At 36.2% G+C, this 23,261-nt stretch overlaps 1 protein-coding gene across 1 annotated transcript in view; it reads left to right on the top strand.

The window, feature by feature from the left end:
* Positions 1-9,653: 9,653 nt before the first annotated feature.
* The window catches only part of LOC123880747 (Krueppel-like factor luna), a 46,686-nt gene continuing 33,078 nt past the window's right edge, over positions 9,654-23,261 (top strand). The window contains exon 1 of the mRNA XM_045929047.1: positions 9,654-9,836. Within this exon, the coding sequence (XP_045785003.1) occupies positions 9,735-9,836 (102 nt within the window). The 5' untranslated portion in view covers positions 9,654-9,734. The remainder of the gene's footprint in view (positions 9,837-23,261) is intronic.

Here is a 23,261-nt window from a genome sequence, read left to right as displayed (position 1 = left end):
CTCTAAATATCGATTTTGAACGAAATCGGTCAATTAACAAAGAATTTCAAAATGGCGTCGACTTTTTTAAATTTTGGTAACAGTTTCTTATTTTGTGATCGCAGGGAGCTCTAAATATCGATTTTGAACGAAATCGGTCAATTAACAAAGAATTTCAAAATGGCGTCGACTTTTTTAAATTTTGGTAACAGTTTCTTATTTCGTGATCCCAGGGAGCTCTAAATATCGATTTTGAACGAAATCGGTCAATTAACAAAGAATTTCAAAATGGCGTCGACTTTTTTTAAATTTTGGTAACAGTTTCTTATTTTGTGATCCCAGGGAGCTCTAAATATCGATTTTGAACGAAATCGGTCAATTAACAAAGAGTTTCAAAATGGCGTCGATTTTTTTAAATTTTGGTAAAAATTTCCTGTTTTGTGATCCTAGGGATCCTCAGATATTGATTTTGAACAAAATCTATGACAGTTCAAGAAAATAGATTTTAAACACTATTTAAATTATTATCATTAACATTAAATTAAATGAAAACACGACGCGCGACGTGTACTGCAGCCCCTGAACTTGAGCACAGGCCGAGCCGGTATAAACCGATTTCTCTCCGTACGCGACGTAGCGCCTGTGCTCACGCACACACGCGCCTCAAGCTTGTAGTAGTGTACCTATCGTAGCGCGCTTGTATGAAGCTTTGACTCTGTTCGCTACTCATGTGGTTATACAACGCAATACCACACTCACAAACACTCGTACAAACATACAACACACTCACACACACACATGGACGCACGCACACGCACTTTTGAACGGTTTGAACGGAACACGGTTTTGAAATTGAAATTGAAAAAAGTGTAAGAATTTGTAAGAAAATATTTAAAAAAGGTATATCAGCCGGTTTTTTATTCCAGCTCTTAATACATGTAAAAACGTCCAATCTGTTCATTTACTCGAGCCTTTACCCTAGTACCTAATTATATCGACCGCCCCATATCAAAACAAAGTAAATGTCATTTTTCCGAAAATCGTTTTATGTCATAAGCCTAACTTTCATAGTATGTCCCGTTGTATTGTAAGGACACCCACATTAAAGTAAAATTAAAAGCTAATAAGTCGCTTTGACCATTTTAAAACATAGTAAGTCTTTGAACTGGCTAGGTTTTTATAGATTAATGCGCCTTACTAAGTTTTTAAAAGGAATTAGATTAAATAAAATAAATATCACCCATTATCTAAATATCATGTCAAAACAGTAAATACTTAATAATGCATTAAAACTTAAAAGTAAGATAGGAAAAGTCAATGACCTCTACATGTCAACTGTTAAATATGGTTTGCAAGGGAAATACTTTGCATACTTACATAATGTTTTTAGGGTTCCATATCTCAAAAGGAAACACGGGACCCTTATAGGATCACTTTGTTGTCTGTCTTTCTGTCCGTCTGTCCGTCTGTCGTGTCTGTCAAGAAAACCGATAGGGTATTTCCCGTTAACCTAGAATTATGGGCAGGTAGATAGGTCTCAACTCTCATAGCCCAAGTAAAGGAATAAATCCGAGAACAAATTTCGTGATTCTAGATCAACGGGAAGTACTGTATAGGTTTTCTTGACGGACGGACGGACAAATGGACAGACAGCAAAGTGGTCCTTTAAGAGCTCCGTTTTTCATTTTGAGGTACAGAACCCTAAAAAAGAAAATGATGCACATGTAATGAATAAATGTGTTGGCCAGTCTTCACACTAAAATATTTAAACCCCTTTAATTTAAAAACTGTCATAGCCTAGTGGTTAGAACGTCCGCCTCCTAATCGAAGGTCGGGGGTTCGATCCCGGAATCACGCACTACTAACTTTTCAGTTATGTGCGTTTTAAGCAATTTAATATCACTTGCTTTAACGGCGAAGGAAAACATCGTGAGGAAACCTGCATACCTGCAAGTTTTCCATGTTCTCAAAGGTGTGTGAAGTATGCCATTCCGCATTGGACCAGAAAGAACTACGGCCTAAACTTCTTTTGAATTTAAACCACTTACTAGGTTTTGATCTGAGAAAGAAATTTGACATTAATTGACAAAATTGAGAGATCTAAGCTTGTATAAGAATACAGAAGTGTCATAATTCGTGTTCACTTTGCCTAACGTCTCTCAGAGAGCAGAGAGAGATTTAAACTGTTTCTTATAATCACTGGCCATATTTCAAATGCGAAAGTGTGTTTGTTGGTTTAATATTCAATCACGCTGCAACGGAGCAACCAGTCGACGTGGTTTTTTGCATGGATACATTTAAAGACCTTGAGAGTGACATCTCTCTCCGCATCGTATTCTTTATTGCTGAGGGTTGTGACCTCTTTCCATTATTCCTACATCTAATGGTAGGTTTTCTTGGGATAATAATGCAGTGGGTTCAAAGAGCCTACGGAACTCGACTAGAAAAACGAGATTTTGACACTTAGGTTTAACGGTTATGAATTAGTTATTAATATCAGTGATAAAATTGATTAGGGCTGTCAGGTAAAATGACATTTATCTCGGAAAATCAAAGAGTGTCCACGAGATTTTTTTCCAAGTTTGCGCTACTAACTACATATATTATGAAGAGGAAAGGTTTGTTTGTTTGTTATCGATAAACTCTGAAACTACTGAACTACTTGCACTAAAGACATAATCATCAACATCAACCGACAGACGTCCACAGTGAACATAGGTCTTTAATAGGGTCTTCCACATGCTACGGGTTTGCGCCGCCTGAATCTTTGCGCTTGCGCTTGACGACAATCATGCTTTAAAGAAAGCAATGATGAGGTCCAAGTTGGAGCACGCTTACCTAGAAGATGCCTATTCACTCTTGGCTTGCAGGTATCTAAGGTATATATGGCAGGAAACACGGCCGCCGAAATGGCGTTCCAACCTTTAGGCTCTCCCCATTGCCCGCAGCATGAATCTGAGCTTTCTTATGAGACCCATGGTTATATTATGTACATATAATATCTCATAAGAAAGCTCTAACACACAATCCAGCTAAGTAAGTCCAATTTCGAAAAAAGCTAGCTAGCCGACAAATCTAACTCAGGCAGCCTTCGGGAACCTTCGAGATGTCTCTGTCCAAAATTCCTCAATGCTTGAAGAACAGTCTTTGAATAGTGCATATTGTCAGTGATGAAATATGGATCCGAAATATAGGTCTTTTTTTTGTACACAGGAAATGCCTGACGCATACCCCTCCGTCATGTGGGGCTTGCACCAAACTTGCACTACTACGAAATCCATTTCGGAACACGGCACCCGGAACGAGGCGCGCTATCTCCTAACATAGGTATAATACCTATTTAGAACACTTACTATCTGTCATCATAATCTATGACAACCTCCGAGTATTTACCTGGTAAAACCGTAACTTTAGAATAAAATTTAGTATATAAGCAGGCTTCATTTAGAAATGAAAAAATCCCTATTTTATTTTTCAACGATTATAAACACAACTTTCATTCAAAAATAATAAGCTTAAATTCATTTTAAATAATATTTTGCGACGAAATGACGCGCGCAGTCCGTCCGCCATTAGAGTCCAGTGAACACTGAATTCCATAGAGCGCCTGCAAGAAAATAAATAGCACAGGAAGTTTTTTGGTTAGTTTTAGATTATTTAAGAAACGAAAAACATTTAGTATAAAACTAACAGTTAAAATTGATTGCTAAACCTAAACATATCATTTTCTGGAGGTTGGCTTCAAAGTATCAAGATGTTAAAGAAAACTTTTACAGAACAAGTTGCGAACAGCAATGTTTTCAACTTGGTTTTTTTTTTTATTGGGATAATGTATACTAAATAAAAAGAGGCCCTTATAATCTTCACAAACTGAAGTTTTTAATTGCATGTATTTAATAGCTGTTAATGCTTTAGAAAAATAAACAATTTACTTCAAAGTACAGCATTTTTGCGATTTGTCAAATAGCAATTACCTTAATTGGGCAACTGTAATGTCTCCCCAGGTATGTTTTAATCAATAAGGAATAAAGCATGAAGAATAAAGATGCCGGTTTGTCTTAAAGGCACCCGTATTAAAAACTTACCAAAAATATCGACTTCTTTTAGAATTTATTTAATATCGATATACATAATTTATTCCATAAATGAATGGAAAGTTACTAAATTAGAGAACTGGTTCTCAATTAATTTCAAGGTTACTAGCAGAAGTCATTGCCTCTTCAACCTTGACAGTATACCTAATCATCGCTGAATTTGAGTAGATTTGGACAAACGGATGAATTATCTAATCCCCAGTTATAAAGGGGCGTAGATTGTCCTCAATTCGATCATTTGACGAAAACTATCTGAGATAGTGAAAAAGAAGAAGAAAGTCTTTATTAGGTACATACTTACCAAAGAAAAATACAGACATTAATTTAATAACATTAATAATAATAAATAAGAATTAAAATTCCTCAGTACTTGAAGGTCAAAGTCTTCGAACAGCGTGTGTTACCAGTGACGACAATTTCTGAGTCACTAACTATGGGCCTCATAAGAAAGCTCAGCGTCGCGTCGTGCAGTGAGCGACGCGACGGAGAGATCTTGGAGTTTCTTTATGTGATCAATTCAGAAATGGGGAGATCCGTAGGGAACCAGTGTAAATAACATAGCGCGTGGGTTAAGAAGCTGAAGTGGCCATGGGCATGGTACATAGTTCAAGAAAATCAGTAGACGTTGGGGTCCCAACTCAAGGTGCAGCATTGGCATACCCTCCATACCAGGAAGCCGCTGGATTCAGAAAAAACCAAGACCATGGCGTCGGAAAGTCCCTTCAAAGACACGTCCATGGGCAGCTATCGGCTGACGATGATGGAAAGAAAAATCAAATATGCAGAGTCAGTTAAGTTTGCATAGTTACTATTGTTATAAGTAACCTCCAGACAACTTCTGGTGAAAGGAATTTAGAGTTGAGATCAGGATAGGAGATCGTACATACCTATATAAATTGTTTGTATCGAGTGTAAGTATCAATAGATATAATAGTTAGTGGTTGATTTGCTTCAACAGGCACCTAACGAAAAATCAGTAATAGTGGTTCAGTTGCGTAAACAGCACTGAGTCAAGCTACATATATGTAACAAATGTACGTGCAGCAGGCTATGTAACAAATATTTTAATCTATAAAACAAGTCGGTCAAGTGTGAGTTAGATTCAGGAGGCATGACTTGATAGGGTTTCGTACACTGGGGAGGTGGTGAGGAGACGTGGTCGATGCAATATGCAAATTGTGGTAATGTCGCTCCCTATTTGCTTTTAGGAGATCGTACTCGTCATTTTATTGAAATGCTGACTTGTTCGATACTTGTTTGTTCAAACCTTAAAACAAAAGCTATAATTACTAACTACAAGATAAATAACGTTATTTATCACCATTTAACTACTAGTTTTTTTACCCGACTGCGGCAAAGCCAAAAGGAAGGGTTATGATTTTAGTAGTCCATCTATTTATGTATGTTTGTATCCAGATTCTGTGTGTTCCACCGTAGTGCCTAAACTACTGAACCGATTTTGATGAATGAGGTGTCAATTGATTAGTTGTAAAGGTCCGGGTGACATAGGCTATATTTCACATGAAAAAAGTTGACCTAACGGATGTCAAATCAAAAAATTGGAGGTCTCCAAAAATTTTTTTTGCTATTGTATCGAGTGGGATGTCAAATGAAAGAGGAAAAAATTTTCAGCTCATGAATATAAATGTACAATAACATTAAAATATACCAAGCGATAGAAAAACAAATTTATTCTAACATTTCAACGTTTATTAAGACGACCGTAGTCGGGTTTTAGTTTTCAACTTTATTTTCTTGTGAATTAATTTTGTCCATACACCAAGCCAATGTGTATCATTACATTTATCAAATTGCTCTAATCGTATACTGGATGTGCTCTTCTGGTAGAGTTTTTCTTATAATATCCATGTGCTGATAGTGTTGGACCTAGGATTCTACCTTTAACGAAAGCTCTATATTTCTTTCTATAAAGGGTGATACTCTGGACCTTCATTTGCATTTTGGTTGTGCTTCAGTTTCATTTTTTTTTGACATAGTTAACTTTATAAATTAGCATAGCATACAATAGCATAATTCCATCTCTATTTGTCACAGTAAAGTCGTTGCTAATTTTATAGTGTCCAAGTTTTAAATCCTTACTTTAGATATGTATGTAACTTGGTTATTTCTTTTCTACATAGTATATAATGTTCTCATTGTGTTCCTTGATTATGATAATTTTTTATTTACTTGTCATTTTTGATATGTTTGAGACATCAGTTACAATTATTTTTTTCTTTACTGTTCTCCACTTCTGTAGGATTTTCAATGCTTGTCCAATTCTCGAATAGAATTTTCGATGCTTGCCCAATTCTCAAATTTGATGAGTTGATTTTAGTTTGGTTCAATCAACATAAATACCTAATTGCCTGCCTTCAAATTATAACAACATCCTGATGAATTTTACGGATGATAGCAAATAGTGACTACATGTCGCTCAATCACTGATCATCATCATGATCAACCCACTGCCAGTTCACTACAGAGCATGGGTCTTCTGTCAGAATGAGATGAATTTTGGCTATACTCTACCAAGCTGGCCAAGTGTGGATTAGCAGACTTCACACACCTTTGAGTAATTATGGAGAACTAACAGGCATGCAGGTTTCCTCATAATGTTTTTCTCCACGTTAAAGCAAGTGATATATTTTAATTGCTTAGAAAGCACACCACTTCGAAAAGTTAAAGGTCCGTGCCCCGGAATCAATCCTCCCGATTAAAAGGCGGACGTCAGGCTATCACCACTATCACGGCTTCAATAATAATACTAGCAAAACTGATAGTAGTAATTATTGGCATGTCAATAATATTAGTCACGGTACATACAGTCGTCTGACAGAAACGTCTATATAGCGATTATACTGATCGGCAAAACTTTCATACAATACAATCGTAAAACCGATGCTTCCGCAAACATCTAGGGCATCATCTCACTGTAGGCATTTATTTACCCTGTGGTATTAGGTACCACAGTAGTAATACTGTTTCTAGGGCAATGGAATGATTGTAGTTTTTCACAACACTATATTTTTCCACTCTAGCGACCCCGGTAGCGTTATTGTGTTTAAATACAGATAGTAGCGTGAAGTTACGGGTATGAATGGAGTTATCATGGGTGGTTGCGCACGCGCTTAACGGTCGCAGCGTCGGTCTGCATGCCAGCGTCCAGCGCTGCGCGGGATTTGTAGTTTGCAGACTAATTTTTACGCAGAGAAAATTTTAATGCAACACACTAATTACACTTTATAAATATTATAAAGGTGAAAGTTTGTGTGTAAATGTGTGTTTGTGTGTGTGTGTGTGTGTATGTTTGTTACTCTTTCACGCAAAAACCACTAGACGGATTTGGCTGAAATTTGAAATGGAGATAGATAATATCCTGGATTAGCACATAGGCTACTTTTTATCCCGGAAAATAAAAGAGTTCCCACGGGATTTCACAAAACCTAAATCCACGCGGGCGAAGTCGCGGGCATCGGCTAGTGCACAATATTTTTCACGATCCTACCTTAGATAAGGACAGAAAATTTTAAATATTTGTTTAATGTAAATACATTAGGTAGGTTTACATTTTTTTAAGTTATGAATTAGAAAATCTATAATTTTTTCGCTAGCTCTGGTTTTTTCGGTAGGTTGAAGCTTCAGCCGTAGCCAGTCTCTACCTTATACGCAAAGCCATGCCTAGTAAGTACCTATCAAAAAAATTACTTAATTGAAATTTTTACCTACCTATTTCTATCGGATACATATAGCTTACAGCAATTTGTTTAAAAAAAACTGATTTAGTACATCAAAACACACGTAAGTTCGCAAAAGGTATTTAAGAATAAGTAGATACCTATTATCTGATATACGAGTAGTTCCATAGCCTTGCTAGTAGCTGAAAACTTTAACCATTACGGAAACCTTGGGGTTTTTCCCCACAATGATATTAAAATAGCTGTTCATCGAGGTATCACTCCTAGAGAGAGTCCGCGAGGGTCAGACCTTCGTTGCTGAAAGAAAAGCTGAAAGTGTCTGTACGTACTGTCCCCAACACAGGAAGGAACGATCAGCGATTATCAAGTTTGGATTATGGTGGCTTTGGGAGGAAAAAGGTAACAAAGGTCTAAAAATCTTACGCTAAAGTATAAAGTTTATTTTTTTATATTTTTTTCGGCACAATATAGTATTAAAAAAACCGGCCCAGTACGATTCGGACTCGCGCACCGAAGGTTCCGTGTTCGGGTATTTTTTTCGACATTTTGCACGATAAATCAAAAACTATTATGCATAAAAATAAATAAAAATCTGTTTTTGAAAGCCCTTTTTTATGATAGTATATAGGTACCCACTTGGTATAGTTGTCTTTGAAAATTTAAACAAATTTTAATTTTTTTAATGAAGTAACCATAAATTCACGGTTTTCGGATTTATTCCTTTACTTGTGCTATAAGACCTACCTACCTGTCTTTCATGATTTTAGGTCAACGGGAAGTAACCTATAGTTTTTCTTGACAGACATGACGGACGGACGGACGGACGGACGGACAAACAGACAACAAAGTGATCCTATAAGGGTTCCGTTTTTCCTTTTGAGGTACGGAACCTTAAAAATCAGTTGGGTGATTCAGAACACTCGATTCGGTAAGTTATAGTTCGAAAAGATGTATTTTTTTATTGAAAAATACATTTTATCGAAAGATAATTTTCGCAAATATATTTTAACACACGCTTTAAGGTGCATAAGACAGGTCTGCCCGCGAAATTCAAATTTAATTTGGTTTTTCGCAATTTGTAAACTAATACGACAAAGTAGGCTTATGGCACTTTAATTGCGCCAATTCATCATCATAGGTTTATATATAAATCTTTACTTGAAGGGGTCCAGTTTAAGAAATTAACTATAGTATCGACTTATTTGTGAGTAACTCATGTCAAACTCATTTTTTTGACAAATTTCTTAAACTGAACACTTTCAAGTAAAGATTTTATGAATCCTGTGAAGATGATACTGCCATTGTCTGAATTAGAATGCCATAAGCCTACTCTGTTGTATAAATTAACAAATTGCGAAAAACCAAATTAAAGAATTTCGCAGGCAGACCCTATTAGTCCCATTAGCAGTCACCAACTTATTTTGTTTTCCGCTCAATTTATTATATCCCCGTATAAATGACTGGTGTATTAGGCATTAATAATACAATATAATATTATTATGTATAATTTCCTGTTCTTTTATAATTAGGTATTGTGTATTAAGAAGTTATTTGTTTCATATTACTTAAAATCTTTTAATTTTGGCCTTTTTGAAGTAGGTAGGTAATTACTATGCCACTTAATTTGAAGGCATGTAGATTATAGATAAAGACCAACACACAATTTGCACAATATGGTGCTTAACCATCAAGATAATCATAATTCATGCATTCCTAGGTTTGGAAAGTATTCGTTCCGGGAAGACGTCGGGGCAGCATCCTGTAACCTGGGTCAAAAAGAGAGAGCTATCGAATTCTCTATTCGTTACTAGTCTACGCTCGAGGATACTCGCGGGGGATGTGGCAGTGGGGTACTCGGCGCGGTCCGTTTTCCGTACGCAGACAAATCAGTCGTGCGCGTTCCGCGGCGATTGGATTACGTATGTTGTGTTAAAAAGTTCGATCGGCATCACATGTAAGCACGATGGATGTTCTGCCTAGCGGTAACCTATTCCGCGAGCTTCAGGATGTTACTGACACCGGCTACTTCGAATGGAAATTATCCCTTGAAGATTACTGGCAACAGGTAAGTGCTGCTTCGCGATCACTTTAAACCCTGTGGCAACTGGCATGCTATGCAAGCGAGCGAGCTGGCGCATTATTGTTTAACAATTTTGAGACTCGAGTCTTCACTGGTAGGATAGCGTCGCGCTTGCGTGAGCTCCCGCGGTCGATTTTCAACGGATCTTGAAACTAAACTGGATGAACATCTTTTTGAAACGACGCTGGAAGTAGATAATATTAAATTTTTAATTCCTGAATTCAATTGCGTTGAAGGTTGTCGCTGTGCGATGTACCTACGTCGAAGCGCGTTTTAGTAGTTCAGAACTTCTGTTCGTGCTTACGCCATTACTAAAAATATCCTAGCTATGTTTTAAGAGGTTCGGCTTCACGATTTATGCGGTAACCGACTTTTTTAAACACTAAATCTTATTTATATCATGACTAGGTATCATGACGTCTATTTCGAGAATCAAGAATCATGATACTCAAAGACTTTTTGATCAATCAATCATTTAATTAAGGGTAATGTTAAAACTTTAAAATGAAACAGATTACGTACCTATAATTCAATTGACTATAGGTAATGTAGTTAGTTCTTCATCAGTGTTATTCTATTTAATTTCAAATCTATTGTTCAGACTTTCAGGTAGAGTCCAAACATGTCAACTTGTTAAAACACAACTTAGTTTTGTTAAGTTATACGGTATACCTACCTAATACCTTTACATTAATGTACAAGATTCTCTATATTACTAACTTCTGTAATGACTCTTGCACTTCTTTAAACATAGGATTATTCTTATTATCAAAGTGCATAAATTTCTTCGCACTGGCATGTCATTGACCTAAACAAATGAGTTATTCGGGATTGCATCAAGCACTTAGCAACTCTTTGAACCGTAATTATGAGAACAGCCTTCGAAGACACAAATCGTCATATGCGTATAATTTACTAGCACTAAAGGAAAACGCCAGATCCTGACCCACCAATTTACACAAAATATAAATTAATGATTATTATCCAAGTAATAAATAACCTCTTACTAATGAAAAATTATGATTTTAAAACTTGTGGATAAAAAATATTGAAAAAAGTAATTCTATCCCTTCATCAGTTTCCTGTTTTTTAGAGACCATTTCAATTACTTTCAGAAATGGTCTTTTTGAACTCAACTGGGAAAAAACATGGAGAGAGGTGATGATCGAGGGTTTAGAAGATGGGTGAGGAGCACAGCCAGGGTATAAAATATTATAGGTGGGGTCTGCCCAAATAAAAATTACTCAAAAGCTCATCCAGTCAGCATAGTGAGCTGAAAGAAATCCAAATGACGGATTCAAAATGGCAGCCATACAAATTTCGCTGGTGTCTTTTCCAGAAAGTATAAAAGATGGTAGAGTGATTTTTTTGACAAAAGATGAGCAGGACTTGGAGGGCTACCAGATGAACAGAAAAAAATCAAGAGGGTCGAACTCATTTTCCTGTACAAAGTATATGAATATGGAAGAGACCACAAGTTGGGAATCATGCAAGACTATACGGTTCCTGTTCAAATTTGTTTTTATGGAAGAAAAATATGGAAAGAGATGATGATCGAGGGTTCGGAAGATGAGTGAGGAGCACGGCCAGGGTATTAAAGATAGGTGAGAGTCGCTCAAACAAAAAATACTCGAAATCTCATCCAATTGGCAGTAAGCAGAAAAAAACTAAAATGGTGGATTCAAGATGGCGGCCATACAAATTTCGTCGGTGTCTATCTTACAAAGTGTTACAGAGTGGTTTTTCAGGAAAAAATGATCAAGACTTGAAACTCTACTTGATGAACGGTAATATTTTTTCAAGATGGTGGATTTTTTTCATACAAAATATATGGCGAATATTGAAGGAACTATGCAAGACTTTGGTACGGTTCCTTTTCAATACTTGTTTTTATGGAAGAAAAATATGAAGAAAGATAATGATCGAGGGTTTGGAAGATGGGTAAGGAGCACGGTTAGGGTATTTAAGATAGGCGGGGCTGCTCAAACAAAAAATACCGAAAACCTCATCCAGTGGCGGATTCAAGATGGCTGCTATACAGATTTCAGAAAGTAATAAAGATGGAAGAGTAGTGTTTCGGTAGAAAATGGTTAGGACTTGAAAGTCTATTGGATGAGCGGGAAAAATCAAGATGGTGATATCTTTGTTTCATATGAAAGATATATTATGACCCAATTATTAAAAATATCTAACTAAGATAAGGTCCGCATTTTGGCAAACCAGCTCTACATGCTCGCGGATCACCTCAGTGGTCCGCGCACCCACGCGTCATACTACTTAATAGTATAGTCGTACCGGCCGGTTAAGAGCTAATAGCAATAAAACTTTTTAACAATAGTGTTTTATATTTTGAACTGTCATAACTTCATAAGTCCTAAGGCGTGCAAGTAAAACTCAACCTAACGAGTACTTGTTTAAAACTAAAAATTTATTATCTTCCCCGCAAACAAAAAAAATCTACGACTGCTTAGGGTTGTCAAATAGATGTATTTTTCAAATTGCTACTATCATAACTGCACATAAGGCACATTACTTATAATAATAATGAAACAAATAACACAATAACACATAAAGATAAACACAATAATTTTTAATTTAAGTTTAGGTAGGTGTAAACGCGTGGTTATTTTATCACTTCTAAAGAAGGACTGGTCGGGATTTCCGGACTTCGGAATTCCGTCGCTTGTCGCAACCCTGTTGTAAAATATTTAGTAAATCTGCTGTAATTATTCATGACGGCATTTGACTTTGAACCTTAACTTAAACAGTTAAGTTAGCGTTTTGAATGTTTAAGTACCTACTTATGATCTTTTGGAATATTTAGCCTAATTAGTTGACTTTTATGGCTTTTAGCTCCGAGCCGGCCGGTACTACTATAAATATACCTATTCACACAGTCAATGTTTTTTCCATCTATAACAATAGGTGATTGGTGACTATTGGGCATTGCCTTTGTTTTAGTTGCATTCATTACTAAATCTACCTTTGTTCTTGGTCGATCAAGTGGATCAGCTCCTCTAATTCTTTATGAATTGAGAGTTAATTAATTAATTTTTAAACAATCAGTGTGAATTTATGTTACATACAAGACTTATCGTTACTAACGGAAATAATGAAAAAGAAAATAAAGCACATCAGACTACGCATTCATTCGAACAATTTCCCCTGATGAATTTTGATACTCGATACAACACACAATATTTTAACCAAACACTGAACAGCCTGTATAATGACTCAATGAGTTTTATGAGTCCGAACGTGTAAGCTAGTATCACCTGTGTGTGCCGAGCACCACAAAATGTCTGCTGATTGTGCACTGTGCAACCGAGCCATTCAATTATTATTTTGTCCCTACCGCCATGTGATTGTTTTTGTCTCATCCGCATAATATTTCATATGTAATGTTTATATAGAGGAACAAGTGTAAATTTAAAATTTATAACACCCCCGACAAGTGAAGGTTACAGTAACTAGAAAAGAGCTGATAACTTTCAAAAGGCTGAACCGATACTCTTGGATTGTAGCTAAGAAGTAAGAACAGTCTCGATCAAGCCACCTTTCAAGCCAAACAAAAAAAAACTAAATTAGGAGCTACGATGCCACAGACAGATACCCAGTTACACAGGTCAAACTTATAACACCCCTCTTTTGGGTCGGGAGTTAAAAATAAAATAAAAGAAATAAATAAATGATAAAAACAAACTAAAAAAACTCAGGTTGTACAAAAGAAACTTACCAACTTTAACTCCTCTAGGCGAGTGAGTAGGCAAGTCCTACTCCGAAAACCATAAATTTGTGGTACATCACAAAAAAATTATTAAAATGTGTTCATGGATAAATAATAATTAGTATTTTCAATTTGAAGTGGGGTATCATATGAAAGGGCTTTACCTGCATATTCTAAAACAGATTTTCATTTATTTTTTATGCATAATAGTTTTTGATTTATCGTTCAAAATGTCGAAAAAAATATTCGAGTAACAACGGAACTCTAGGTGCCTAGGTTGACTGATTTTTTATTAGTTTTAGGAACAAATCTACTTTTCTTTCTTAGTAATTAGGCCGATACAAAGGTAGTTACGTTGATAAATAGCTTAAAAGGTACATTTTTCCGGTTTTTCATCTTACATCGTTCACTCTACCTATAGGCAGGCACCTATTTGATCAGGCAACATCAAGTTATATTTACTCACCTAGGCATATGATGTACCTATTATCACTTCGCAGATATCACTTTCAATTAATATAAAGATAAAAATCGTGATGTAACGTGTTTATTTGAGATAAAAATATGTAAGTACCTACGTGTACTACTTACCTAGTAAAACGTTTTATGTGTGGATGTCAAGAACTTGCAAACTTGACTTGTACGTTATTTACATTAGGTACCTAGTCAGGACTTTACTGATATCGATAGTTATTAGGGTCCCAAAATGCTGAAAATGGCGACCTTGCACCGGAAAGCGCAGTGTTGGAAGACCACTAGGTGAACGGACGACAAAAGGCGAGGCGCAGGGAGCCGCTGGATTCAGGCGGCGCAAGACCGTGACGTGTGGAAATAGAGACGAGACGAGAGACCTATGTCCAGCTGTGGACGTCTACCAGTTGTTGATGATGATGATGACGATGATTAGTAAGGTACAAAGAAATACATCATCAGAGGAGCAGTATGCAACTGCTCCTCTGATCAGGAGTTTAAAGTAAACTTGGAAAGACAGCAAAGTGGGTTGCACCAAACAAGGAATGGCATTTCGAACCAGTGACGATTTAAAAGCACTTGCGAAAGGTTATTTGATTAAAAATATTTCTATTTCTATTTCATATTCAACCGACCCTTATCAGCACCTGATAAATCTAGGTTTAATTTATTCTTATATGTATCTTATACTTAAGACGCGCTCTTAAAATGGCTGTAAAAAAGAGACGGACGGGACAAAACTACGGAATTTCTTCTAATATAGGACCCTAAAAAAACTATGATTCATAATAATTAGTATATGTGACTAACGGACTGCATTCCTTGGAGATAACCCATGCCTCGCTCTCTACCCACCTAGTTACGTTAATTAGTATCAATTATATGATTATTTTATTAGATTGGTACATATGAGTCAAACTAATGTCAAATATGGTTATCTCAGGAACGATTTCATTGATCTTTCGGAGAGCTTTTTTTTAAAACATTAAGGTTTAGACAGACACACAGATACACACGTAAAACTTATAACACGCCTCTTTTTGGGTCGGGGGCTAAAAACAAGGTGATTCCATTACATTCTTCCGTGTTGTCTTTTCTAGCAAGGAACACTCAATACATTCCCGTCTAGTGACTCTTCCAATTAACGATAAAGAAACTTGAGCTATAGAAAACCCAACTAGGTCTGAATATCCAGCCTTGTTAGCTCGAGTTTTATATAGTTCAATACACTAACAATACAGATGCAGACGAGCCAAATTGCGACGGAACCTGGACTATGTGACCACTAACAAGGTTAAAACTTCATTAAATTAGCATTTTGTAATTTACCGGTTACTAGTTAACTACCTATTCGTTGAACAAATGTTTGGAAGCATGAGCCGTGTACTGTTTTACATGTTATCATAATTTAAATCCAAACTAATATTATTAATACGAAAGTGTGTCTGCCTGTCTGTCTGCGTGTCTGCTACCATTTCACAGCCCAACAGCTTGACCGATTCTGACGAAATTTGGTATAGGGCTAGCTTATATCCCGGGGACCGGCATAGGCTAATTTTTATCTCGGAAAATCAAAGAGTTCCCACGGGATTCCTAAAAACCCATCCGCTTAACTAACTTGTATGAAATTTGGTACCGAGGTAGCTTGCGTCCCTGTAATTGACATAGGCATTTTATCTCGGAAAATCAAACAGTTCCCACGGGATCTTTAAAAACCTAAATCCACGCGGACGAAGTCGCGGGCATCCTCTAGTTATAAATATAGTTTTATTCTATTATTAGTTAGATAATAAGTAAATGAAAGAGCCTTGATAGCCTAGGATTAAGATGTCCGCCTCCTGTTTGGCAGGACCGGGGTTCAATCCTGGGCACGCACTTCTAACCTTTGGGAGTTACGTGCGTTTTAAGCAATTAAATAATAAAGGGAAACATTGTGAAGAAACCTGCGTGCCTAAAAGTTCTCCATAATGCCAGCAACTATGGCCTAAAATTTAGGCAGAGGTGTCCTTTCGGATTAAGAAGGGTTTAAATTTTTTTTTAATACATATCAAAACACTATCGTAAAACTCATACAAATAAAGAAGAGTTTAGGGCCTAAATCTTAATCCCTGACGAGACCTGTGTTAGATAGTGGGCTGGCGCGGTTGGTCATGATTAAATAAATCATGATTTGATTTATTAATACTCAAATCCAAAGACAATGTGAGTTTCTCTGGAGGAGGCCTTGATCTGAAAAGGGTTCTTCGTAAATTTTTTATTGTAATCAATTTTAATAATAAAGGTATTTACTTTAACGTCTAGCATTCTAAGGCATTTTTATTTTTATTTATATATTAATATTATAATTACTAAATATATTAGAATTTAGGAGAGACTTATTATAATATGAGTATTGAGATCACTGAGATATTTTTTTGTACTCGTAATGACTAAACTATAAAATCAGCTGATTGCTGTATGCAACGAACATACTCGTATATAATCTTCGTATGAGCGTTATCAATGTGTAGAATTTGCGATAGGCAGATAACGTGGTACATTCATTTTTTTTCAAAGTTACTGGTGATAAGCGTTTCATAATATGATTAAATATAAATAATATTCGGGATAGGTCGATAATATCAGTAGACAGTACGTATGTTAATATGTTTTAAGTATATCTATTTATATACCAAGACAGTTATATTAGAAGTAGTTGGGTCGCGAAAGGATCGGGCTAGTTTTTATTGTTCATCCCTGCTTTGACGGCATAAAAAGGCAAAGTTATAAGACATTCCTTACGTTCAGTTTTTTAACTAAAATTTGCAACCAACTGTATCAATTTCAGTAGGTTTTAAAGCTTATAAGGTTCCATCCCTCGCAGTTTGACAATTACAGATCGCAATTATCTCTGATTAGCCGAGAGTCAAGGCTCTCGTTTACTATTGGCTGAAATGTTTTGTTACAGCAAGAGTATTCAGCCAATCACAACAATTGAGAATGTAGAGGTTAAGGTTTTTCGAATAGAAGTTCATAAAGCATTTTTCTTTTTCTTTTTGTAAATAGTTTTACTAAATTCCAAAATACGATATTATGCTCCTACATTATATAATAATATGCTACGGTTCACAGAGTTATCAACGCCGGAAGTTCTTTGCCATAATACTTTCTGTTTGTTTCACCTGCACTTATCCAATTTTAACTTTGACAAGAAGCTAACAACCAACCCCCGTCGACTTTAGTTATGAAGTTATATTCCACACGACTGCCGCTGACTCTACATATGACAGGTTTTTAATTGAAAATGGAAAACCTTTGAAAGTTGAAAACTTGTGGTACTTGGTAGATACTGTGAAAAGTGTAGGTTATGGATTACATTTGGTCGTCCTCGTCACCCCGCATTCTGCTCCCGATTGACTTGCCCATATTCCGACTACCGACGTGCTCTTTGACAGCTGTTCTATGACATCTATGACCGGTAACTGTCTCAGATTAAGCCGGCTCTACACTCGCACGTGAATCCGTTCACGCCGCGAGTGTAGAGCCCACTTTAGAATTAATTACGGAATTTGTCTGACGACGGGCGTTCTCCACATCGCCACAGTTCACGACAGTTCTTGTGACAAAATATCGAGGCTACACTGGCAAGCGGTAAAATGCAGGTAGGCGAGCTAGGCTATTAAACGGCTAAAGGTTCTAACGGACTTGAGTTGCGCTGTGCGACGCGGCGCGGTAAATATAGTTTTTATGAGTTTTTAGGGAGCAAAACGCGCTTTAGGTCATCCCTAGCCTAATATTTGACAGATGTCGTGGACCCATTACATGAGCCGAGAAACCGAAGACATCGACATAGATTTTTTTTCAATCGCCGAATCATCAGTGTAAACAACCATAATTATACTTTAGGTGCCCACGCACTTGAACTAAACTGCAACTGAACTACGCGTCGCGGAGAGAATATCGTGCGGAGCGCTGCCGCGACGCGCATTTCAGCTGCAGTTCAGTTCGAGTGCGTGGGCACCTTAAGGCGCAAAACGTATGGTAACCTCGCGGTGAAAACCTCAGTATAAGGAGATACAGTAGTCCGACGCCTTTGAGCTTGTGGTAAATGCCCCGGCATTACTATGGAGATCCCGGGACGCTCGTCACCGATTACTGCATGATCGCTCTGTCTAGACGGCCACTTTTGATAAAACTTTTTCTAACTTATGTAGCGAGCGAAACCTCACCTCATTATTAACGATGAATCGAATTGATAGAGCAAAGTATTTTTCAAACAAAAATAATAATAAACCTAATAAGTATAAGTATGACGACAATAAGCAGGTGGATAGCTACTTTAGAATTATAGATATTTCATGCAAATCGAATCAACTACTATAAACTAAGTTAAATGTTATCAATTGTCTGGAGTCATTATAGATACAATAATGAGTCACTGTTTTTATTCTAAAGTGCATGTTTATGTATGTATCTGTTAATTAATGTTTTTTTTAATGAAAGATCATTATTGATTATTTATATAATTATAATATTGTGTCATTAGTATTTAATCTCTGAACCGGCAGCAGTTGAGTCCTGGCGTAGTATAATGGCCAAAAGTTAGTCTTTCATTATGAATACTAGCTTAAAAAAGATTAGACGAGTGACCAATAATATAATATTGTAATCCAGATGTTTAATTTCATCCTAATCTCCTCCTGTTCTCAGTTCTGCCACAGTTCACTTCAGTTAGCGAACTTCTAACAAAACGACGAGGCCTCGACGTCATTGGCAATGTTGGTCACATTTGACGTAGCAGCCCTATTATAGCCCTATTTTTCTATGATTCTCCTCACTCTAGTTTATTCTGGTTCTGCTGTTTCCTTTTATGTATTTATTGTTAGCTGATGCCCGAGACTTCAGGAACTCTTTGATTTTCCGGGATAAAAAGGTCTGTGTCCTTCCGGAATGTAAGCAACTCTGTACCAAATTTCATTAAAATCGGTTAAGCGTGAGCCGTTAAAACGTAGCAGATAGACAAACATATAGACAGACATTTACTTTCGCATTTATAATTTTAGTATGGAGTATGGATGGATAACATATATGTACCTACTTGTAAATATTATTATATTGTAAGTGGTTAAATATGATATTTTTATCGAACTGAATGGGTTGCTGAACTGATTGACCGTGTATGCAGCCATGTAGCTTGACGATGTTTTCTTAACGCTTCATTGCGTTTTCATAGTATGATTCATAGTTGTAAGAATACTATAATGATTCATTTTACAACTAGTTATGTGGTCGTATTGATTGGCCTTGTTCATTATTGCACAGACTTTGCGATAATGCTGTGAATTCTTAGCAAAAATACTTCTAAAAATGAAAGAATTGGCAAGTTCAAAATTTGGCAAATTGTATAGGTTTGAAAAAAGCCGATGGCTCACCACAGTAATTATAATATTTATAAACCACATATTAAACCATCATAACTATTTAATTGAAAACATGTTATTTAATATGATATCATCAATGTGCGACCGAAATAGTCCAAGTGATAGTGTATGGTTGCCAGTTGAGCTTAGAAAATTATAAAGCTTTTCAGTTCGTTTTCCGCTTCTTTAACTATATCTTGGAAACTATTAATGCAGGACTGACCTTTTTATACTTTGAAGGAATTCTATAAATAATACTTTACCAATGTTATTAAATAACTCGGAAACTTTTGTTGTTCAAAGTTCTTTAAACAACATTCCGAACACAATCAATCCCAGTTTGTTGACTGAACATCGAGAGTTTTTACTTTGTAAAGAAATATTTTCTTTTACAATGTTGAATACCAGAGAAAGAGAAAAGTGTTTATCTAGAACAAGACTTCGTATTAAATTAATAGGACAGAAGCTTACGATAATATTGCCTGCATTTCTGAAGATGCTATTTTCTGCAGGTCTATTACTACAGAGATTGTTACCAAATGCAGGCAGCGTACATTTTTAGACCATTTTTAACCGATTTCCAAAAAAGGAGGAGGTTCTCAATTCATCGGATTTTTTTTTTAAATGTATGTTCCCCGATTACTCAAAGACCCCTGGAGAAATAAAAAAATTTCAAAAGAAAAATAAAACCGACTTCAAAAACCACAACACTAAAAAGTAAAAAATAACTTTTGTTTAGCTACACGTGTAATGAACCTAGGTATGAAGTCGGGTGAGCTTTACTCTTGGATTTCTAATTTTGTTTTAATATGCTCGCTCGACTTCATACCTACTGTACATTACAGGTGTAGCTAAACAAAAGTTATTTTTTACTTTACGAAAAAAAAAATTCCATATCGGTCCAGGCGTCTTAGAGTACCTAATCTGGTGACTACGTAAAAAAAAGATTCCGACGAATTGAGAACCTCTTCCTTTTTCCGAAGTCGGTTAAAAACAATGCTACGAAGGCTTCACTAAAACCTAACTAAATAAGTTGGTCCTATATAGAATTTTTATTTCTGAAACATTAGTGTTTGAAATTTCCTTTGTTTTTTGACGATAATTCATAAAATATTCAGCAGTGAATACCTCAACGCATTGGGGTTCGATGATGGTTTGGAGTGTTATATATAATTACAGTGATCTATGGTATTATCAGTTAATCGTGACTCGTGTTGTAAAGAAGTACCCAATAACGCGTTCACGATATCTGTTGGCCATCGTTTTACAGCTGTTCCTAAAATACGCTAGGAATGTAATGAAAAAATAACTGTCCCTGTTATACTATCAATATTATCACACGATACGCGATATCGCGATCCTATATCGAGGAATTATTGATGGTATTGACAGTATGTCAATGTAACCGGGTGTTCTTGAAATCCTGCGAACCCAAAATCTCGTTCGCGATACCGTATTGATTGTACACTGCACCCCCCAATACGCGTTGCTCGTTATCAAGGAAGGGCTCGGGAAAGTGTGAGGTGAAGCGGGTAGAAAATCACATAAGTACCTACCTACTTGACAAATATCATATTATTAAATGACCATAGGTACATGAAGCAAACGAATGTCCTTCCCCTTCCGTTTCCACCATTGAAAATAAAGTAGGTAGGTATCAGATCTCTGAATCACAACAAGGAAAATTGAACGTCCATTTATACTAATTTTAGTCATGACTACGTGATTCATATTTTAATAACATTTACTTTACGCAGTTAATTGTTTAAGTGAATTTCGGATTTACAACTTCATTGCATTCGATTGTCGAAGAACTTGGCATATTGATAGGTTATTGAAAACGGCTGAAAAACCCGACTACTACCCGCGAACCGCCATTAATATAAACGATATAGGTATAATATAAAATTGATTTATATTATACCTATTATAATTATGGACTCAGATTTTTTTCCTCTTTTATTTGATATCCCACTCGATACAATATCAAAAAAAATTGTTTAGAGATCCTCATTTTTTTGGATATAGTAACATCCGTCCGGTCGATTTTGTTGTATAAAATTTAGCCTATGTCACCCGGATCATAATAACGAATCTATTGACACCTCTTTCATCAAAATTGGCTCAGTAGTTTAGCCGCTACGATGGAACACACATAAATACAAACCTACATACAAAATAAACACATACATACTTAGACTGCTAAAATCATAACCCTACCTTTTGGTTTTGCCGTAGTCGGGTAAAAATATGGCATGAATTTAAATTGTCGGGGACGTAATAACGCATCGTCCTTGCACTCATCCCTTCGTGTCGCATTATTCACTGAATTGCTTACAATCGAGTTACGGCAGCCAATGATTGACCCCACTTATTAAGTTAAATATCAGCCCCGGCTTTTGAACTGAATAAGCCCGTATTCGTATTCATTTTGCTAGCTTGTCCGTGGCTTTTTAGCTCATTATCCATTTAATGCTTTATTTCCCGTGGAAATTGTTAACAATTGCAATTGTTTTTCTGTGTTTTTTAAAGTATGTTTTTATGAGCTGACTCGAGTGGCGTGCATAGGGTATAAGTCCCAGGAAGCAGAAACTTCATCATCATTATCATCATGATCAATCATCGTCGGTCTAAAATTTTGGAAAAAATACCAGATTACGGAACCTTCGGTGCACGAGTCTGACTCGCACCTGGCTGGTTTTTCAATAGTAGGTAACTATTTAGATTTAGTTCCGAATACCATACTTTTCATATTTTTTTCGTGGGAAGTAATCACTTAGGGGTGAGCTATATTTAGCCCGCAAGAAATCCAGCCGGTAGAACGCCTAGCTACTTACTATTATTATGACAACTTTAATTTAGCTAATTGAAATTGCTATTATTTTAATACGTAACTATAAGACCATTATAAGACATATAAAAGATAAACAAGCTGGTTCATTTTTAGGGCTCCGGGCTTACTTTGTTGTGTGTCTGTCCGTCCGTCCATCGTGTCTGTCAAGAAAACCTATAGGGTACTTCCCGTTGACTTAGAACTATATAACCAAGTGGGGTATCATATGAAAGGGCTTTATTTGTACATTCTAAACCAGATTTTTATTTCTTTTTATGCATAATAGTTTTTGATTTATCGTGCAAAATGTCGGAAAAAATACCCGAGAACGAAATCCTCGGTGCGCGAGTCTGACTCGACATTTCGTATACAAAAACCGGCCAAGTGGTTTTTGTATACGAAATGTTTAACCCCTAAACTACTAAACCCCTAATAAACCCCTTTCCTCTTCTAGTCTAACTGTAGGTTTTGAAATTTTCAGGGTTGCAGTTTGCTCCTTGATCATTGGGCAATTATTTATTAAGACTTACAACTAAAGGTTGGAAGCCTTAGTAACTTCAATATTCCATGTATTTTTTGAGTGATAAACTACAGAATATCAGTAGGATTGTTTCAAATCTCAATGACAAAGCAATAACTGCAATCTATTCGGGCATGAAGAGTGATTCTATAATGTCCCTTGTGAATATAAAACTCTACAGTATTGTATAAAGCACTAGTCAGGCCAGAGCCTTTCTTTAATTTTGTATGAACTATGAAACATATAACACTTACAGACCCCGGTCAATGTAATAATTTTATAGAAAATCAAAGAACCACGTTCCTGTGTGACTAGAACTTAAGTGGTACCAGTACAGGTACATAATACATATATTTTTATTATTATAGTATAGACAGCAATCGGCCTTTTAAGTTTTAACATGCATGTAATAAAACCTTCATCGAATTTTATACGTAGTTTAAATCTGATAAAAGTTTAT

Source organism: Maniola jurtina, chromosome Z (genome assembly GCF_905333055.1).
Source record: "Maniola jurtina chromosome Z, ilManJurt1.1, whole genome shotgun sequence".
Lineage (NCBI taxonomy): Eukaryota > Metazoa > Arthropoda > Insecta > Lepidoptera > Nymphalidae > Maniola > Maniola jurtina.
The sequence above is the reverse complement of the archived record's forward strand: the minus strand, read 5'-3'. Positions and strand labels throughout refer to the sequence as shown.